This window comes from Saimiri boliviensis, chromosome 11 (genome assembly GCF_048565385.1).
Source record: "Saimiri boliviensis isolate mSaiBol1 chromosome 11, mSaiBol1.pri, whole genome shotgun sequence".
NCBI classification, from domain to species: domain Eukaryota; kingdom Metazoa; phylum Chordata; class Mammalia; order Primates; family Cebidae; genus Saimiri; species Saimiri boliviensis.
In genome coordinates, this window is record NC_133459.1 from 8,724,874 (window position 1) to 8,744,189 (window position 19,316).

Here is a 19,316-nt window from a genome sequence, read left to right on the forward strand (position 1 = left end):
AGGATTTCTCAGGAATGAGCCTAGCACAGGGCTGCACAGGCAGTGTTTGGGGACACCCACACAGTCACACGCAGAGTCAATGTCCACGTTCCAGGAGCAGGGTTTAATGAAAGAGACTGAAAAACACGAGAATTCTCAAACTACAACTAGTTTAGAAAATGACTTTTTTGCCGGCACGGTGGCTCAAGCCTGTAATCCCAGCACTTTGGGAGGCCGAGGCGGGTGGATCACAAGGTTAAGAGATCAAGACTATCCTGGTCAACATGGTGAAACCCCATCTCTACTAAAAATACAAAAAATTAGGTGGCACATGCCTGTAATGCCAGCTACTCAGCAGGCTAAGGCAGGAGAATTGCTTGAACTCAGGAGGCGGAGGTTGTGGTAAGCCAAGATCGTGCCATTGCACTCCAACCTGGGTAACAAGAGTGAAACTCCATCCCCAAAAAAAAAGAAAAGAAAATGACTTTTTTTTTTTTTTTTTTTGAGATAGGATCTTGCTCTGTTGCCCAGGCTGGAGTGTGGTGGCGCAATCACAACTCACTGCAGCCTCGACCTCCCTGGGCTCAAGCAATCCTCCCGCCTCCTGAGTAGCTGGGACTAGGTACACACCACGCACCTGGCTAATTTTAAAAGTTTTGTAGAGACAGGGTCTTGCTATGTTGCCCAGGCTGTTCTTGAACTCTTGGGCTCAAGCAATCTGCCCTACTTGGCCTTCCAAAAGTGCTGGGATTACAGGCGTGAGCTACCATGTCCAGCTGACGTTTCTTCATTCACTACATCTTTGTTATGCTATTTGGCTAAATATGTGCTTTGTTAAAAAGTAAATTATTGACCCGGCTCAGTGGCTCAAGCCTGTAATCCCAACACTTTGGGAGGCTGAGGTGGGTGGATCATAACGTCACAAGAACAAGACCAGATCAAGAGATTTAGCCAGGTGTGGTGGTATGCACCTGTAATCCCAGCTACTCGGGAGGCTGAGGCAGGAGAATTGCTTGAACCTGGGAGGCGGAGGTGCAGTGAACCAAGATCACACCACTGCACTCCAGCCTGGGAACAGAGCAAGACTCCACCTCAAAAAAAAAAAAAGTAAATTATTTTTTCTAGTCCTTTGATTTTATTTAATAACTATTCTTCATTTACCCAATCTTCAAACATATAAAACACTTAGAAATATGTCTCTAGATTCAAAGTGAATTTTAAAACTCACTAAAAATGGGTATCATCTTTGTTTACATACTTAAAGCATAGCAAAGACATTCAGGCTGGAGTGCAGTGGTGTGATCTCGGCTCACTGCAACCTCTTCCCTCCTGGGTGCGAGCGATCCTCCCACTTCAGCCTCACGAGTAGCTGGAACTACAGGCACATACCACCAAGCCTGGCTAACTTTTTTTTTTTTTTTTTTTTTTTTTGAGATAGGGTTTTACCATATTGCCCAGAATGGTCTCAACCTCCTGGATTCAAGCAATCCACCCATCTCAGCCTCCCAAAGTGCTAGGATTACAGAAGTGAGCCGCCATACTCAGCCTAAAATTTTTCTTATACAGTTCTTTTGAGGACCACTTCAAAAACGTTGAATATCATAAATTTAAATTCAAGAAATGTAAAACTTTAGAATGATTTGTATAAGGTTGTCTATTAAGTGGCTTTAAAAGAATATAATTAATTCCATCTGAAAGGCAGAATCTAGTCACATTGAGCTTTGCATATTTCAGATGTAGTTAATGATGAAGACTGACTGGACTAGCTGCATTGATCCAAGGGGCCAATGCAAAATGAAAGTGTGGGGCCCCTTGTTCAAAAACTATTAATATATACGTATTTTTTGAGACAGATTATCGCTTTGTTGCCCAGGGTGGAGTGCAGTGGTGTGATGTCACTGCAGTCTCCTCCTCCCGGGTTTTTTTTTTTTTGAGACAGAGTTTCTAGTTGCCTAGACTGGAGTGTAATGCTGTGATCTCCGCTCACCGCAACCTCCACCTCCTGGGTTTAAGTGATTCTCCTGCCTCAGCCTCCTGGGTAGCTGGGATCACAGGCATGCGCCACCATGCCTGGCTAATTTTTGTATTTTTAGTAGAGACAGGGTTTCTCCATGTTGGTCAGGCTGGTTTTGAACTCAGATGATCTGCCTGCCTGAGCCTCCCAAAGTGCTGGGATTACAGGCATGAGCCACTGTGCCTGACCCTGCTCCTGGGTTTAAGCAGTTCTCATGCCTCAGCTTCCTAAGTAGCTGGGATCACAGACATGCACCAGCAAGCACAGCTAATTTTTTGTACTTTTAGTAGAGACAGGGTTTCACCATGCTGCCCAGGGTGGTCTCAAACACCTGAGTTCAGGCAGTCCACCTACCTCGACCTCCCAAGTGCTAGGATTACAGGCGTGAGCCACTGCACCTGGCCCAAAAATTATAAAAAAATTTCAAGATGGCAACAGGTTTTTGTTTTTTTAGACAGAGTCTTGCCCTGTCACCCAGGCTGGAGTTCTGTGCCACACTCTAGGCTCTCTGCAACCTCCACTTCCTGGGTTCAAGTGATTCTCCTGCCTCAGCTTCCTGAGTAGCTCGGACTACAGGCGCCCACCAACATGCCTGGCTAATTTTTGTATTTTTTGTACAGATGGGGTTTCACCATGTTGGCCAGGTTGGTCTCAAACTCCTGACCTCAAATGATCCTCCCTTCTCAGTTTCCCAAAGTGCTGGGATTACAGGTGGGAGCCACCTCTCCTGGTTGGCAACAGGTTTTTTTTTTTTTTTTTTGAGACGGAGTTTCGCTCTTGTTACCCAGGCTGGAGTGCAATGGCACAATCTCGGCTCACCGCAACCTCCGCCTCCTGGGTTCAGGCAATTCTCCTGCCTCAGCCTCCTGAGTAGCTGGGATTACAGGCACGCGCCACCATGCCCAGCTAATTTTTTGTATTTTTTTTTTTTTTTTAGGAAAGACAGGGTTTCACCATGTTGACCGGGATGGTCTCGATCCTCCTGACCTCGTGATCCACCCGCCTCGGCCTCCCAAAGTGCTGGGATTACAGGCTTGAGCCACCGTGCCCGGCCCGGCAACAGGTTTTTAAACTGACCCTGGGGCCCTTCTATGCCTGGCTCCTGGCACGTGCAGGAACCTGGCCCTGAGTATTGATAAACTTAGACGACAGAGTATTAATAGTTAAACTGTGGGCCCCAGGCCTGACATTTTCACCAGAGCTGCTTGTCCTCTGTGTCCCTTCTCAGCTGCACCTCCAGCCGATGCTCCCTCCCATCGGGAAAAGACTCCTGTCTTTTATTCTTGGTGGCCTCAGTGTGCAGGCTTCCCTGTCGTCTTTCCATCTACAGAACCCAGCAAAGGACAGGCTCTACTCCATTCTCAGTGGACAGTGAGAACCGATGTAGGCAGGGGCTCATAGGAGACTAGGGTTACTCATGATTTGGGGGATTAAAGTCCTTGTGTTAAGCAGATTATGTTTACTTTTAAAATGCTTTGACTAACTCATGCCAGTTTCTTACTACTTTTGGAATTAGTAACAAGGATAATAAATCGTTAAAATTCTTGGATAATCCCTAATCTTTTTTTTTTTTTTTGCCATAAATTTCAAGCATTTATCAGAATAGTACATAATAAAATGCACTGACTTGAATTTTATTTTCTCCTTAGACCCCAAAGTTAACTTTCAGATTTATTTATTTGAGACGGAATTTCACTCTTGTTGCCCAGGCTGGAGTGCAATGGCGCGATCTCGGCAACCTCCGCCTCCCAAATTCAAGCAATTCTCCTGCCTCAGCATCCCAAGTAGCTGGGATTACAGGCTGCCATCATACCCAGCTAATTTTGTATTTTTGGTAGAGACAGGGTTTCTCCATGTTGGTCAGGCTGGTCTCGAACTCCCAACCTCAGGTGATCCGCCCACCTCGGCCTCCCACAGTGCTGGGATACAGGCGTGAGCCACTGTGCCTGGCCAACTTTCAGATGTTTTATGGGTATCTAAGCTGCTCTAAACTCCATTACTTTGAAGTACGTGAATCTCTGCCAAGAACCTTTAAAAATGAAAACTTCAGTAACAGACCTTGTGAAAACTTTTAATCTAATAATAATCTAAAGCTAAATCAAAAAATAAGCAAAAATATGCCTGAAACATAGGAGAGAAAGAACTTATCAAATCAGAGACAATTGACAGCAGCACTCTAGTTCCTAGGTGGGGGCAGCTCTCAGGGAAAAAAATGGGCATTGTATGTCAGGCTGACACAGTGGGGACGCTGTCACTGTTTGAGGATTCCTGTATGTGGCCTTTGCATAGCCTCAAAATGTCACTTTTGAGGGTCTGTTGGTTTTTGTTTTTAGAGACAGAGTCTTGCTCTGTCGCCCAGGATGGAATGTAGTGGCGTGACCTCGGCTCACTGCAGCCTCGACCTGCCAGGCACAATCAATTATCCAGCCTCAGCCTCCCAAGTAGCTGGGACTACAGGCATGCGGCACCATGCCCAGCTAATTTTTTTGTATTTTTGTAGAGATGGGGTTTCACCATGTTGCACAGACTGGTCTCAAACTCCTAGGCTCAAGCCATCCACCCATCTTGGCCTCCCAAAGCGCTAGGATTACAAGTATGATCTGTCGCCAGGCTGGAGTACAGTGGTGTAATCTCAGCTCACTGCAACCTCCACCTCCCGGGTTCAACTGATTCTCCTGCCTCAGCCTCCCCAGTTAGCTAGGACTACAGGCACGCACGCCACCACGTCCGGCTAATTTTTGTATTTTTAGTACAGACAGGGTTTCACCATGTTAGACAGGATGGTCTCCAATTCCTGACCACAAGATCCACCCACCTCAGCCTCTCAAAGTGCTGGGATTACAGGTATGAGCCACCTCGCCTGGCTGGTTGGTTTTTAAATGCAAGAACATGACATCACATCAATCATTTCCACCAATCCTGAAGCTGTATTCCTGAAACACTACTCAAATCTGTATTTTGTAGCAAATCACATTTTAAATTTCATTTATAAAGACACAATTCTTCAGGCAACTCTTCATACCAAATCAAGACAACTGAAAAAACAAGTTTTAATGATCTAAAACATCAGCCAGAATACATAATAGAGTCCTGGTAATTTTTTAGGATAATCAGATCTTCTATTTTGTTTCAACTCTTATAAATGAAAACTCTATCAAAAAAAAAAAAAAATTCCTGTCTCAGAAAGCAGTAATAAAAATAACTCAGTCCTTTTTCTTCCTTTGTTCTAAAATGTTAAGATACTTCGGCTTCCTCCTTTTAAAACATTTAGACTTGGTTTAATAAGCTCACTAAGTCCTGCACCTAGTGTTATGAAATTATAGCATTTTCTAGTTTCAATGTAATGATTATATTTTATATCTTACGAAAATTTCATTTATTAGTCAGATTCTTCTTAACTAAGACTAAAATATTAGTTGCTCTTTTTGGCTTAAATATCAAATACTGGCCGGGCGCAGTGGCTCACGCCTGTAATCCCAGCACTTTGGGAGGCAGAGGCAGGTGGATCACGACGTCAACAGATCAAGACCATCCTGGTCAATATGGTGAAACACCGTCTCTACTAAAAATACAAAAATTAGCTGGGCATGGTGGCGCGTGCCTGTAATCCCAGCTACTCAGGAGGCTGAGGCAGGAGAATTGCCTGAACCCAGGAGGCGGAGGTTGCGGTGAGCCGAGATCGCGCCATTGCACTCCAGCCTGGGTAACAAAAGCGAAACTCCGTCTCAAAAAAAAAAAAAAAAAAAAAAAATATATATATATATATATATATATATATATATGTATCAAATACTGACACAGATAATGTATGATATGACCTCCTAAACCTTCCTTTTGAAAAAGAATTCCTGGCTGGGCATGGTGGCTCACACCTGTAATCCCAGCACTTTGGGAGGCCAAGGTGGGCAGATCACCTGAGGTCAGGAGTTCGAGACCAGCCTGCCCAACATGGATAAACCCCCATCTCTACTAAAAATACAAAATTAGCTGGGCGTGGTAGCACACACCTATAATCCCAGCTACTCAGGAGGCTGAGGCAGGAGAATAGCTTGAACCTGGGAGGCGGAGGTTGCGGTGAGCCAAGATTGCGCCATTGCACACCAGCCTGGGTAACAAGAGCGAAACTCCGCCTCAAAAAAAAAAAAAAAAAAAAAAATTAGCTGGGCATGGTGGCACGTGCCTGTAATCCCAGCTACTCAGGAGGCTGAGGCAGGAGAATTTCCTGAACCCAGGAGGCGGAGGTTGCCGTGAGCCGAGATCGCGCCATTGCACTCCAGCCTGGGTAACAAGAGCGAAACTCCCTCTCAAAAAAAAAAAAAGAAGAATTTGTGTTACATTTTGTAATTTTTTTCAGTACACAGCATTTATCTGTGCAGTGAAAATTAGGATGTAAAGCTGTCTAAACTGAAATGTTATCCATCCATCCATCCATTCTTTGATCCAATCACACAATACTGGCATGCCTCCGGTGTGCTGGTGGTGATGGAAAACATATGCAAAGCAGACACCCTTCCATCTTGGGGCATATGTTCTACTGAGGGGAAACAGACGATAAACAATTCAATAAGTAAACAACAAGGCATGTTAGGAACGGGCTAAGTGCTATGCAAAAAAGAAAAAGTGTTGCAGGGAAACAGGATTTAGGGATTCAGGAAGAGAAATGATTTCAGATAGAATGGTGAAGAGAGGCCTCACTGTATGCAAATGAGAAAATAACAGTGAATTTTATTTATGCAGCTTCAAAACGCTTTACATGCTTGCATATTTTAAATATTCATATAAGCTTTCTATTTTCTCTGCTTCACTGTTCTGTTTCCTGATCTCCGTGCTGGAGAAAAGGAGGTAGCCTGCAGACATGACCCTACAGGGCACGCCAGATATGTCTTCTAATATTTTGGTTTACTCCTTTTTTTTTTTTTTTTTTTTTAAGACAAAGTCTTGCTCTGTCACCCAGGCTGGAGCGCAGTGGCACAATCTCGACCCACTGCAACCTCCACCTCCCAGGTTCAAGAAATTCTCCTGTCTCAGCCTCCTAAGTAGCTGGGATTCCAGGTGCCCGCCAGCATGCCCGGCTAATTTTTGTATTTTTATTAGAAGCAGGGTTTCACCATGTTGGCCAGGGTGGTCTTGAACTCATTACTTCAGCTGATCCACCCTCCTCAGCCTCCCAAAGTGCTGGGATTACAGGCCTGAGCCACTGCATCCGACTCTACTCAATGTTGAGAACCATAGCTAAAATTAAAGCGAAAAATTTGGGGATCTCTATAAAATACTCAAGATGCAATTTATATTAGAAAATCTATCATTTTCTCCAGCAGTCTGTACGTAATCTAATATTAACATTATTAAAGGTAGCTAGAGTATGAACAGGAGTTCATGTCGTACTGCCTTACAGCAGTAAAAAACATCAGATATTAGTTGAAATGATCATCTCTTAAAATAAGCCCAAAGAAAGTTGTCTCCACAAACTGTAAATTTACATAGAAAATTCACTTATATTTCAAAATGAAATTGATTTTAGAAGCAATTCGTATAATTCCAAGACATTTCTAACTTGAAACCTGAAAAAAAAAATGCAACCAAATAACTGATGTGTAAAATGTCTTTATTCTGAAGACAAGAATCTTGAAGTACTGTAACTGCACCAAGAAAAACTTAAGAGAAAGCAAAATTACAAATGACTCAAGCAGTCAACACATCTTTCACACAAGATTTCTGTCGGTCTGGGGTAATGAAGACATTCAAAGCTGAAATGTATGCTGTTTAAGTAACCAAAGTAATTAAATAATGACTAACAAATGTAGGTGCTATTTAAGAAAGCACCAATTTTAACAAGAAATGTTATCACTGACTAAATATACTTAAACTGTTCCCAAAATACCCAATCCAAGCACATATTTTTGAAATGTGTGGGTTTTCCCCAAGAGAAGCAAAACTTTGACATTTCTCTTGGATATATTAGAATTTCAGACCTCCAACCCACATCTGGAAAGAACGTTTCAAACTTAACTTGATGTTGCTTTTTAAACTCAAATGGCCAGCAATGAGATACTTAGTAACTGAGATCTGAACATGACAGAGTCAACAGAGTGTTAGAAATGAAATAAAAGAAGTATTCAAAGTTTATCATCTTCGATGTGAAGAAAGCAGCATGGAAAAAAAGATGCATTTGTCGCCTCTGCCCTGTAATTCGTGAACACCACACTTCTCTCCTTATGTCACGCCAGGGAAGCGAAAATAAGAATTTTTTAAAAGCTTGCTAAATTCAAATATGACCATTTCATCTAGATTTCTATCGATCCTCCCCAACATTTCTTTTGATTAAAAAAAAAAAATCAGAACAGATTTAAGCCTACAGTAGATTCTATAGACTACACCTGGATTACTTTGCTCTAACGCCAAGGAAAATGTTTACGATTTCAAGATCCACTCAGAAGCAAATACTGTATCTGCAATGCGTAAGCTTTTCGTTGGCAAGACCAGTCAATATCAAAGAGCATGTAAGGTTTAAAAGGTTAAGTGGATGAAGGTTAAACGCTACTAATAAATTACCCAAGAAATATTACTTTCCACCGAGTCATAAAATGATTCCGGTCCTACAATCTTAAAGAACCGGAGGGGTTTCTCGTTTCCGTAGGGGACACCTAACCCTCCACGTTCTAAACGACCGTCAGAAAAACTGCATCAAGGCACCAGGGGTAGCAGAGACGGAGATGTCTAACACTGGGTGAGCCCGCGGTCACAAATCTCATCACGATTTCACCTTTGGGTGAAAAGGTGGGAGGGAAGCAAGAAGTTTGAGCCTCGGCTCCGCTGGAAACAGACAACGTCTAAAGGACCCTGGGAGGAGGCGGAAAGGAGCGAAGTCGTGGTGTCCGCGGTGCAGCAGCAGAGAATCGGGATCTGGGAAACGGGATGCGGAGGAGTGGGCTCTTATGTAAGCACACACCAAAACTGTGCGTGCACCCCCCGCCTGATGCACATCTGAGCACAGCAAACACGTACACACAGCATCTCACCAGGGGTGCAGCCCCAGCTGCGGGCGCCGCAGAGCAGGGCGGACTGACCCTTCGGCCCGTCTGCACGTCCCTTCAAATCAGTGCAGCCACCACCATGGGCTGCAGTGGGGGCCGCCCAGGCCCAGGTGCCCCGCCCGGGACCGAGCCTGGCTTCGCCGGGGCGCCCCCAGCGCGTGCCCAAATCTCCTGCGTCCCGGCCCCGCGCGCCCGACCCCCAGTCTGAACCCCACGCCCCGACCCGGCTCCCTGTGGTTGGACCCGACTCCCCGCATTCCGGCTGGAATCCCAGCACCCGGCCCGACTCCCGCACCCGGACCCGAATCCCGCACCCGCCCGGCCCCGGGGCTTACCTCGCCCGGCCCAGACCCCGCCGCCGCACAGCAGCCCAGCCAGCAGCAGCCGGGCGGCCGGGGCCAGCGCGGGCGCGGGGCGGCGCAGCATCGCCGGCCCGGGGCGGGAGCGGCAGGGAGGCGCGCGGGACGCCCAGCGGGGCTCTCGGGGCTCTCAGGGCTCTCGGGGCCCAGGGCCGGCTGCTCCGCTGCGCGGCGAGCTCCGGGGTCCGAGGAGGAGCCGCCGCCGCCGTGACGCTGGGCCGCGCGCTCGTGCCGCGCCGCCCTCCCCGCCTCGGAGCAGCGCCTTGCTGGAGGCAGCGGCAGCAACTAAGATGGCGGCGGCGCTCTCTCTCGGGTCCGGCGAGGGTACCCGGCCGGGGGCGGGGTGGCGGCAGGAGGGGCGGGGAAGGGGAGCGACGCGAGGCGCGCGCGCGATGGACTCCGGGAGCGCGCGGGCCAGGGAGGGGCGGGGGAGGAGGGAGCGCGCGCGGCGGACCCGGGAACTAGCGCGCGCCTCCGAGCCCGTCGGCCCCGCCTGGAGCGCGCACCCGCGGGGACGCGCCTGGGGTGGGTTCCGAGCGGCCGGGAGGGGCCCAGGGTGGGGCCTGGGGGACGGCACCCCTTTTCCTGGCCGCCGCCCGAGAGCCTCAACTCCGCGTCCCCGCGCGCGCTCCCGGGCTCCTGAGGCCAGGCAAGCGGTACCCGGGGGCCGCGCCTCCTCCTCCACCCCGAGGACTCGTCCTTCCCACTCCCTCCCCCAGGAGCGCACACCCCGGCGGGCGAGTGCGGCCCAAGGCCCGAGTCACTTCGGGCAGGTCGCGTGGCCTCCCAGAACCTCGGCGTCCTCTTCTGCCCAGTAAGGGGATGAGAGGTGTCGCGAAAGAGGGTCCAGGAGACGAGGCCAGTGAAACGCGCCTGGCAAGCAGTCGAAGGCCGCGCAGCACGAGTCGCCCCGGCTCCCGCCCTGGGACCTGCCCCCGGGGAGTCTGTCCTGAATTCACTGAAGGAATCTATTTGTGACTTTCCAAAGGCGGCTGTTATGTTCGCTCTTTCTCAGTGACATACTGTGATGCTGATTCTTAGAAATGCGGGGGTCCGTATGGATACAGGAGACAAAGAGGTGGCTCACTCCTGTAATCCCAGCACTTTGGGAGGCTGAGGCAGGCGGATCACCTGAGGTCGGGAGTTCGAGACCAGCCTGACCAACATGGAGAAGCCCCGTCTCTACTAATAAAACAAAAATGAGGCGTGGCGGTACATGCCTGTAATCCCAGCTACTTGTGAGGCTGAGGCACGAGAATCACTTGAACCTGGGAGGCAGAGGTTGCAGTCGGCCGAGATGGCACCACTGCACTCGAGCCTGGGCAACAAGAGTGAAACTCTGTCTCAAAAAAAGAGAGAGAGAGAGAGAGAGAGAGAGGACAAAGAAGCCCTCCCCATCTACCATGGATCCCTACGGGGATCTGGGGGGCATCCCATTTTCCCAGCATCCTGGGGTCCCCTCCTCCTCCTCTGCTGGACCCTGGCACCCTCCACAGTGGAGGAAAAGCCTGGAACAGTTGTGGAAGGGCATGTGTGCCAGCACTGCACCCTATGAGAAACTATTGGCTCCGTTTTGCAGATGGGGAAACTAAGTCAGAAAGGCGAAATGACTTCCTTCTTTGGGACAACTATTGTGGAAAGAATCAGTCCTCAAGGACAGGACGTTCGCAGTAGGTGGACACCAATGGCAAAAAGTTGAACACTAAAATGTTCGTTTTTCGAGCTATCCATGAATGTCATTGCTCTAGGTGTGGGTGGTGGAGACTGGTTTGTGGGGCCCGGAGGACAGATTTAGGAGAGTAGTGGGCAAAGAGCCCAAAAACATAGATTGAGGCCAGATTGCGGGGATGGACTTGATCATACCAACAGGAAGACCTGGTAGGGCTGGAGACAGAGGTGTGATGTAACCTGGGGAAGGCTTCAAAAGCAATCTAGAATCCACCTCCCTGCCCCGCACGCATCCTGCACCAAAGCCTAAAAATTCCATCTTGCTAATGTCTCTCCTTCCTTCCCCTGCTCCCCCCCACTGGGTTGAGGAAGACCCGACTCCCCTTGGCTGGACCCTTCCCAAAGCACATGCCTGGCACCTGCAGGCTCCAGGCCACACCCACTACTCCTTCCAGCCAAGGCTTTTTTTTTTTTTTTTTTTTTTTTTTTTTTTTTTTTTTTTTTTTTTTTGAGATGGAGTTTCGCCCTTGTTACCCAGGCTGGAGTGCAATGGCGCGATCTCAGCTCACCGCAACCTCCGCCTCCTGGGCTCAGGCAATTCTCCTGCCTCAGCCTCCTGAGTAGCTGGGATTACAGGCACGCGCCACCATGCCCAGCTAATTTTTTGCACTTTTAGTAGAGACGGGGTTTCACCATGTTGACCAGGATGGTCTCGATCTCTCGACCTCGTGATCCACCCTCCTCGGCCTCCCAAAGTGCTGGGATTACAGGCTTGAGCCACCGCGCCCGGCCCAGCCAAGGCTTTGAGTCATCCTCTCCCCTGGTGATGGGTGTTGCTTCTGCCCCTCCTGGAATTAAAAAGTCAGTGAGTGCCTCACACTGCTGCCACCTCATCAGGTCCAGACCTCTGCCCAGCTTCCAACCCTCCACCCAGCTGACCTCAGGGCATGCTGTCTACACTGCCTCCTCTTATTCATTCCCTGCCCAGGGCCGACATCATACTTCCTCCTCCACCCCAGCCTCAGGTCCTTATAAGGAACCTCTGGACTGTCTCCCTCAGGAAGTCCTCCTGCCAGCCCTCGCTCCCCAGCCCCCAGTGGCTCTAACCAAACAGTTCAGCTTTCTGATCTGCTGCCTGTGCTGTGGACTGACTGACTAATCCATCAATGTCCTTTTCTCCTCCCCACTGTATTCCAGTGGGAAGGACCCAGATGGTCTAGTCAGACAGGACGGGACTGCAGTGCTGGCCTCTGTGACTGCAAATAACCTTGGGCAGGTTTTGGAACTTTCAGAATCTCTTTCCTCACCTGCGAAATGGAACAATATGTACTCCTTGGAGTTGTGAGAATTAAATGAAATGATGCCACATAGGTTTGGAAATACCAGGCTCTTTGTGGCACATAAATGAAAGTGCCACATAGAGCCTGGTATTCTAGATATATGAGTTTCTCTTTTTCCCCTCAAGAAGAAGCCTTCTGTGCCTCTAGTATACCAGTGAACACAGTAGGTACTCAGTAAATAGTGATGAACTCAAAGAATTGCTAAGTTAGGTTTTATTATTATGGAGCTCACATCTCAGAGGGTGAAAAAAAAAATGTACCTTGTAGATTTCCAGGGACTTTCGAGATGTGCACAACATAAAATAGAAAGGCATAATCTCAGAATTATCTTTTCAGTCCACAGGCTGATGATGCCAAGAGGGGAAATTTAATGTGTTCAGTTCTATTAAAAACACAAACAAAAGCACTGCAGTGCCTGGAATCCTGATCCCTTTATCTTCTCGCCCTTACTGTCCCTTAAAGAAACAGATAGATCAAAAAGGTCCAGCGTCAGGTGGGGCAGACAGACGGCTTGGTAAGCTCAGTGCAAACTGCAACTGCTGGGATTTCACCCGCGTGAGAGTGAGTCCAAATACAAGGCTCAGCTTGAAAATCTCAGAAGCGGGGGAACCAGTAAACTCGGGTTCTGCTCTGCCTGACAATAGCCTCGGCCACACTGGCACATTTCAAAGGTTTCCCCCATTATGGATTAGTTCATTCTCCAAATGGCCCTGAGATGGGCATCGATTCCGGCTTATGCTGTGGTTAGCTGAAACAGAGGCCTTGACTGAGCTGAGCCAGCCACTGACAAAGTGGCAGCATCAGGGTCCTGGAGCCGCAGGGAATGAGGCATCACCCAGGCCGGTCCTGAGCGGGGAACACAGATTTCGGGATAAGGAGGTGGCTTTGTTAGCTGGTAGAGGAAGATCTGTTCTTTTGAATGTATACTGAATCTATCTGAGACAGTAGATGAAGTGAACACAAGAAAATTTTCCAAGACGCTGCACCTTTTGAGATGACTGTTGCTGATACCATATCACGATCATAACATATCATCTGTGCCTCTAGCAACCCTTTAGTATCTTCAGAAGGTACTTTGGACCAGGTACAGTGCCTCATGCCTGTAATCCCAGCACTGTGGGAGGCTAAGGCAGGCAGACCACTTGAGGCCAGGAATTCGAGACCAGCCTGGCCAACATGTCACAACTCTGTCTCTACTAAAAATTCAAAAATTAGCCTGGTGTGGTGGTGGGCACCTGTAATCCCAGCAACTTGGGGCCCTGAGGCAGGAGAATCACTTGAACCTGGGAGGCGGAGGTTGCAGTGAGCCAAGATGGCACCACTGCACTCCAGCCTCAATGACAGCGCAAGACTCCAACTCAAAAAAAAAAAAAAAAGATACTTTCATTGTTCCTATTTTACAGATAAGGAAAATATCAAATTAGCTCAAGAGTACATTGCTAGAAAATTGGACTCCTGAGATTCAATTTCACGTCCATCTGAGCCCAAAACAGTGCCTTAGCCTCAGCATTAAATTACCCAACAGACACCAAAATAACCCCTGCACAGGATCTCAGTGTGGCACCAACCTGCTCCCCAACAGTGAGAAGCTGGGCCTTCAAGCAAGCCCTGGCTTTGCCATCTCCGGCTGTGCAGTGCAGGGGAGGCTGATCTCACACCTCGAGTTCATCACCAGGGACATGACTTCCCAGGCCCGGGGTTGCCGTGAGGAGGAAATGAGATCGCAGGCAGGAAAGCTCTTAGCCAGCGATGCGCGGATGCGGAGCCATTGTCAGGCAGGCGTGTTATTACTGTTTTGCAGAGTGTGGGCTTGGCAGGTGTTTGTGGACAGAGCCGAGGCAGGTAAGCAGTTATTACAGCCGCTTTCCTAATGACGTGCCCGGGAAGAAACCCACTTGAGGGCGGCAGCAGGAGAAGGTTATGAGAATCTTAATGAAAGCAGCTGATTAGGAATTTCTGGAAATTCTTTGCTGAAAGGACCACAGCCCCTAGAACCACCACCAGGGTCCCCCAGAACCCCAGAAAGTACAAGGTGTGGCCCCATCTCTGTGTTCTGGTGTTCTGGCCAGGTCATTTCATTGCTGTTAAAAGGGATAATTGCCGGGCGCGGTGGCTCAAGCCTGTAATCCCAGCACTTTGGGAGGCCAAGGCAGGCAGATCACTTGAGGTCCGGAGTTTGAGACCAGCCTAGCCAACATGACAAAACCCCAGTCTCTACCAAAAATACAAAAAAAAAAAAAATAGAAAAAAAGCCTGAGGCCATCGGATCACCTGAGGTCAGGAGTTTGAGACCAGCCTGGCCAACTTGACAAAACCTCAAGTTTAGTCGCTACTAAAAATACAAAAATTAGCCAGGCATGGTGGCACGCACTGGTAGCCCCAGCTACTACTCGGGAGGCTGAGGTAGCAGAATCACTTGAACCCCAGGAGGCGGAGGTTAGAGTGAGCTGAGATTGCGCCACTGCACTCCAGCCTGGGCAGCAGAGTGAGACTCTATCTAAAAAATAAAAAATAAATATTTTCATGGTTCCAAAGTCATATCTAGAAAGCAGGGTGTTCAGAGAAGTCTAGGTCTATTACTGTTTCCTCCTCCCTATCTCCTCTTTCCTTTATAGGTTACCATTTCTTCTATTTTTAGTTTATCTTTCCAGTGTGTGTGTGTGTGCGTGTGTGTTTCATTTTTTGTTTTTTGGATTTTGTTTGTTTGTTTGTTTTTTTGAGAGAGTCTCACTCTCTCTCCAGGCTGGAGTGCAGTGGTGTAATCTCAGCTCACTGCGACCTCCACCTCCTGGGTTCAAGCGATTCTCCTGCCTCAGCCTCCCGAGTACCTGGGACTACAGGCGCCCACCACCACGTCCAACTAATTTTTAAATTTTTAGTACAAAAGGGGTTTCACCATATCGGCTAGGATGGTTTTGATCTCTTGACCTCATGATCCGCCCGCCTCAGCCTCCCAAAGTGCTGAGGTTACAGGGATGAGCCACAGCACCCAGCCTCCATTGTGTTTTTTTGTTTGTTTGTATTGAGATGGAGTCTTGCTCTGTCTCCCAGGATGGTGTGCGGTGGTGCAATCTCGGCTCACTGCAAACTTCGCCTCCCGGGTTCAAGCGACTCTCCTGCCTCAGCCTCCTGAGTAGCTGGGGTCACAGGTGTGGGCCACCACACCAGCTAATTTTTGTATTTTTAGTAGAGATGGGGTTTTACCATGTTGGCCAGGCTGGTCTCTAACTCCTGACCTCGTGATCACCCACCTCAGTCTCCTAAAGTGCTGGGATTACAGGCGTGAGCCACCATGCCCTGTCCCATATTTTTTTTCTAAAAAAAGGTGGATCTTGCTGCATCACACAGGCTGGAGTACAGTGGTGATCATACCTCACTGCAGTCTTGGACTCTTGGGCTCAAGCAGTTCTCCTGCCTCAGCCTCTCCAGTCACTGGGACTTCAGGTGTGCAACCCCCACACCCAGCTCAGCATTCGTCTTCCTAGCTGTGTAGTGCCCTCTCGTGTGGACTTCCCAGAGTTTATTTAATCAATCCACCTTACTCAGGAATATTTTCCCCTGTGGATGCATCATTTCCAATTTTTTACTTTTACAGAATGTGTCAGTGAAGCCTTTTTGTACCTTTTGCCATTCGTGCCTCTTTCTACCTGTGTGACCTTGGGTAAGGTCCCTCACCTCTCCCATTTCAGCATCTCCATCTGTAAAACAAAGACGAGCCCTCCCCACTGGGTGGCTGAGGAAGAGGTGAGGTGATGTGCACCAGGCAGAGCAGGTGTTAAACAGCATCAGCTGTCACTAGTACCCATTACTGTTCATGGCTGGGAGCCTTAAGCTATTCTAACAGCGGCAGCAACCCTGACTTAAGAAGGGGCACGTCAGGCCAGGCGCGGTGGCTCACACCTGTAATCCCAGCACTTTGGGAGGCCAAGGCCGGCAGATCATGAGGTCATGAGGTCGAGACCATCCTGGTCAACATGGTGAAACCCCATCTCTACTAAAATACAAAAAATTAACAGGGTGTGGTGGTGCACACTTGTAGTCCCAGCTACTCAGGAGGCTGAGGCAGGGGAATCGCTAGAACCTGGGAGGTGAGGGTTGCAGTGAGTCAAGATTGCACCACTGCACTCCAGCCTGGTGACAGAGACTCTGTTTCAAAAAAAAAAAAAAAAGAAAGAAAGAAAGGGCACTTCCGTAGTCTCCATGGAGTCAGGATGGGGGCTCTGGGCTTGTTTCAGACTCTTTCTAATGTTCTCTGTGGCTCTCTATTTGCAAAGGAAGAACTAAGAGCATTCCCAAGCATGAAGCATCAGCTATTGCTGGCTGGTGAATTTCCAGGAAAGGAAAACGTCACCTTCCCCAGAGGCCAGGCAGCTCATTTCTGTACCCCCAAAGGTGGGGCGAGGATTGGGGTTTTGTGTGCTCATGCTCCCTCCCACTGCAAAACCAAAGACAACACACAGCATGTTCCTCTTCCCTCTGTGGATGGGCAGCCAGGGGAAGTCCCGTGTCTGTGTGTGTGTGTGTGTGTGTGTGTGTGTGTTTGTATGTGTGTGTGTGTGTGTGTGTGTGTGTGGTGGTGGTGGTGGTGGGGAGGCGGCAGCTATTTTATTCTGCAGCATGAATTATACACCCAACGCACTAGGCAGCACACACAACATGTAGGCAAACGTGATCCCTACCCTCTGGGAATACACAAGCCAAACGAGATGTGCCTGTCCGTACACAGCACCCCAGTGGCAAAGGACGGGGCTGCGTTTCCCAGGAGGAGCAAGAGAGGAGAGAAGGGCCGAGCCAGAAGGGGCACAGCCTCCCTTATACTGCAGAGGAAACAGCACCAAGCTTAGACTCAGGATACTCAGGTTCTATCCATAGCTCTATGATACATGTTGGAACTGGGGGAGGCTGTTGGGTAACATGGTTTTAAAAGAAAAAAGAAAAAAAGAGCAATGTCTTATATGGTCTTGATTCAAATAGACTTAGGTTCCAGTTACTAGCAGAAAAGACCAGACAACCTGATCACTCTGAGCTTCAGTTTCCTCACCTGTAAACTAGGCATAATAATAATACCTCCTTGGACTGGGTGCAGTGGCTCACACCTGTAATCCCAGCACTTTGGGAGGCTGAGGCAGGCGGATCACCTGAGGTCAGGATTTCGAGATCAGCCTGGCCAACATGGTGAAACACCATGTTTTTTTAGTCTGTACTAAAAATACAAAGATTAAAAAGGCATGTTGGAGGGCATCTGTAATTCCAGCTATGCGTGAGGATGAGGCAAGAGAATCGCTTGAACTGGGGAGGTGGAGGTTGCAGTGAGCCGAGATCGTGCCACTGCACTCCAGCCTGGGCGACAGAGCAAGACTCCATCTCCAAAAAAAAAAAAAGAGAAAAGTCTAAGGAGGGGCTGGGAGCAGTGGCTCATGCCTATAATCCCAGCACTTTAGGAGGCAGAGGTGGGCAGATTACCTGAGGTCAGGAGTTCGAGACCAGCCTGCCCAAACATGGCCAATATGGTGAAACCCCGTCTGTACTAAAAATACAAAAACTAGCCAGGCATAGCACCTGGCACGTGTAATTCCAGCTACTTGGGAGACTGAGGCAGGAGAATCACTTGGACCCGGGAGGCAGAGGTTGCAGTGAGCTGAGATCGCACCACTGCACTCCAGCCTGGGTGACAGTGGGAGATTCCGGCTCAGGAAAGAAAAAAGAAAAGAAAAGTCTAAGGAGATGATGATGCTATCATAACTACTTTCATGTAGCACGTCAGCATTTGCATTTGTGAGTAAACTCCCTTCTTCAAAGAGCTTCTACATGTATTTAGGTCGAACAGTAATCTCCTGGATAGAGGCTCTTATCATTCCCCTTTAACTGGTGGGAAGCAGGAGTTTAGAGGGGTTGAGGCTTGTCAAGACCCATCAGCTGACCTGGCACAGTGGCTCACACCAGTAATCTCAACTCTTTGATGAGGCTTAGATGGGAGGATATCTTGAGGCCAGGAGTTCAAGACTAGGCTGGGCAATATAGTAAAACTTCATTTATTAAAAAAAAAAAAAAAAAAAAAAAAAAGTTGGCTAGGCATGATAGCAAGTGTCTGTAGTCACAGCTGCTTGGGATGCTGAGGCAGGAAGATCACTTGAGCCCAGGAGTTGGAGGCTGCAGTGAGCTATGATGGCACCACTGCACTCCTGTCTAGGTGTCAAAGCAAGCCCCTGTCTCTGATAAAAGACCTTCCAGCTTACAAGTACCAGAGCCAGGCCTCAGGTGAGGCTTCCCTGGCTTTTTGGTGCTTTTTCCTTGACCTTGGAGCTCCCTAGACCAGAAAACTTCAAGAATCAAGAGCCGAATGTCAGGCCTCCTGGGCCTCTCCAGCCTCCTCGCCATGTAGTTGTTCAGGGACACATTCTTTTTCTTCCTTCCTCTTCTGGGTAACAGGGCTTAACCCCACCCTGCCCCCAGAGATCTAGAAATACAAACATCGATCACCATTGTTCTGTGGGCTGCCCTCCAGGAAGCAATCTGCATCCATTTTCTGATTTCATGCCGGTGCCAATCCCATACACTGAATACAATTATTATTATTATTATTATCATTATCATTATTATTATTTTCAGATGGAGTCTCACTGTCATCCAGGCTGGAGTGCAGTGATGCCATTTTGGCTTACTGCCACCTCTGCCTCCCAGCCTCAAGTGATTCTCCTGCCTCATCTTCCCTAGTAGCTGGGACTAGAGGCACCCGCCACCACAGCCAGGTAATTTTTGTCTTTTTAGTAGAGACGAGGGTTTCACCATATTGGCCAAGCTGGTCTCGAACTCCAGGCCTCAAGGGATCCACCCACCTCTGCCTCCCAAAGTACTGGGATTACAGGTATGAGCCACTGCGCTCGGCCTCGTGAATGTAATTAATATCCTTCTTTTACAGAAG

The 19,316-nt window shown here is 48.6% G+C and overlaps 1 protein-coding gene across 3 annotated transcripts in view; it reads right to left on the minus strand.

The window, feature by feature from the left end:
• The window catches only part of CLSTN1 (calsyntenin 1), a 94,774-nt gene extending 85,070 nt beyond the window's left edge, over positions 1–9,704 (minus strand). For 2 of the 3 annotated variants that reach the window (XM_039474034.2, XM_039474033.2), the window contains exon 1: positions 9,363–9,703. In XM_039474034.2, coding sequence (XP_039329968.2) covers positions 9,363–9,453 — 91 coding nt within the window. In that variant the 5' untranslated portion in view covers positions 9,454–9,703. Of the gene's footprint in view, positions 1–9,362 lie in introns of all 3 variants that reach the window. The other variant, XM_039474035.2, reaches the window with a different exon arrangement.
• Between the last annotated feature and the right edge of the window lie 9,612 nt (positions 9,705–19,316).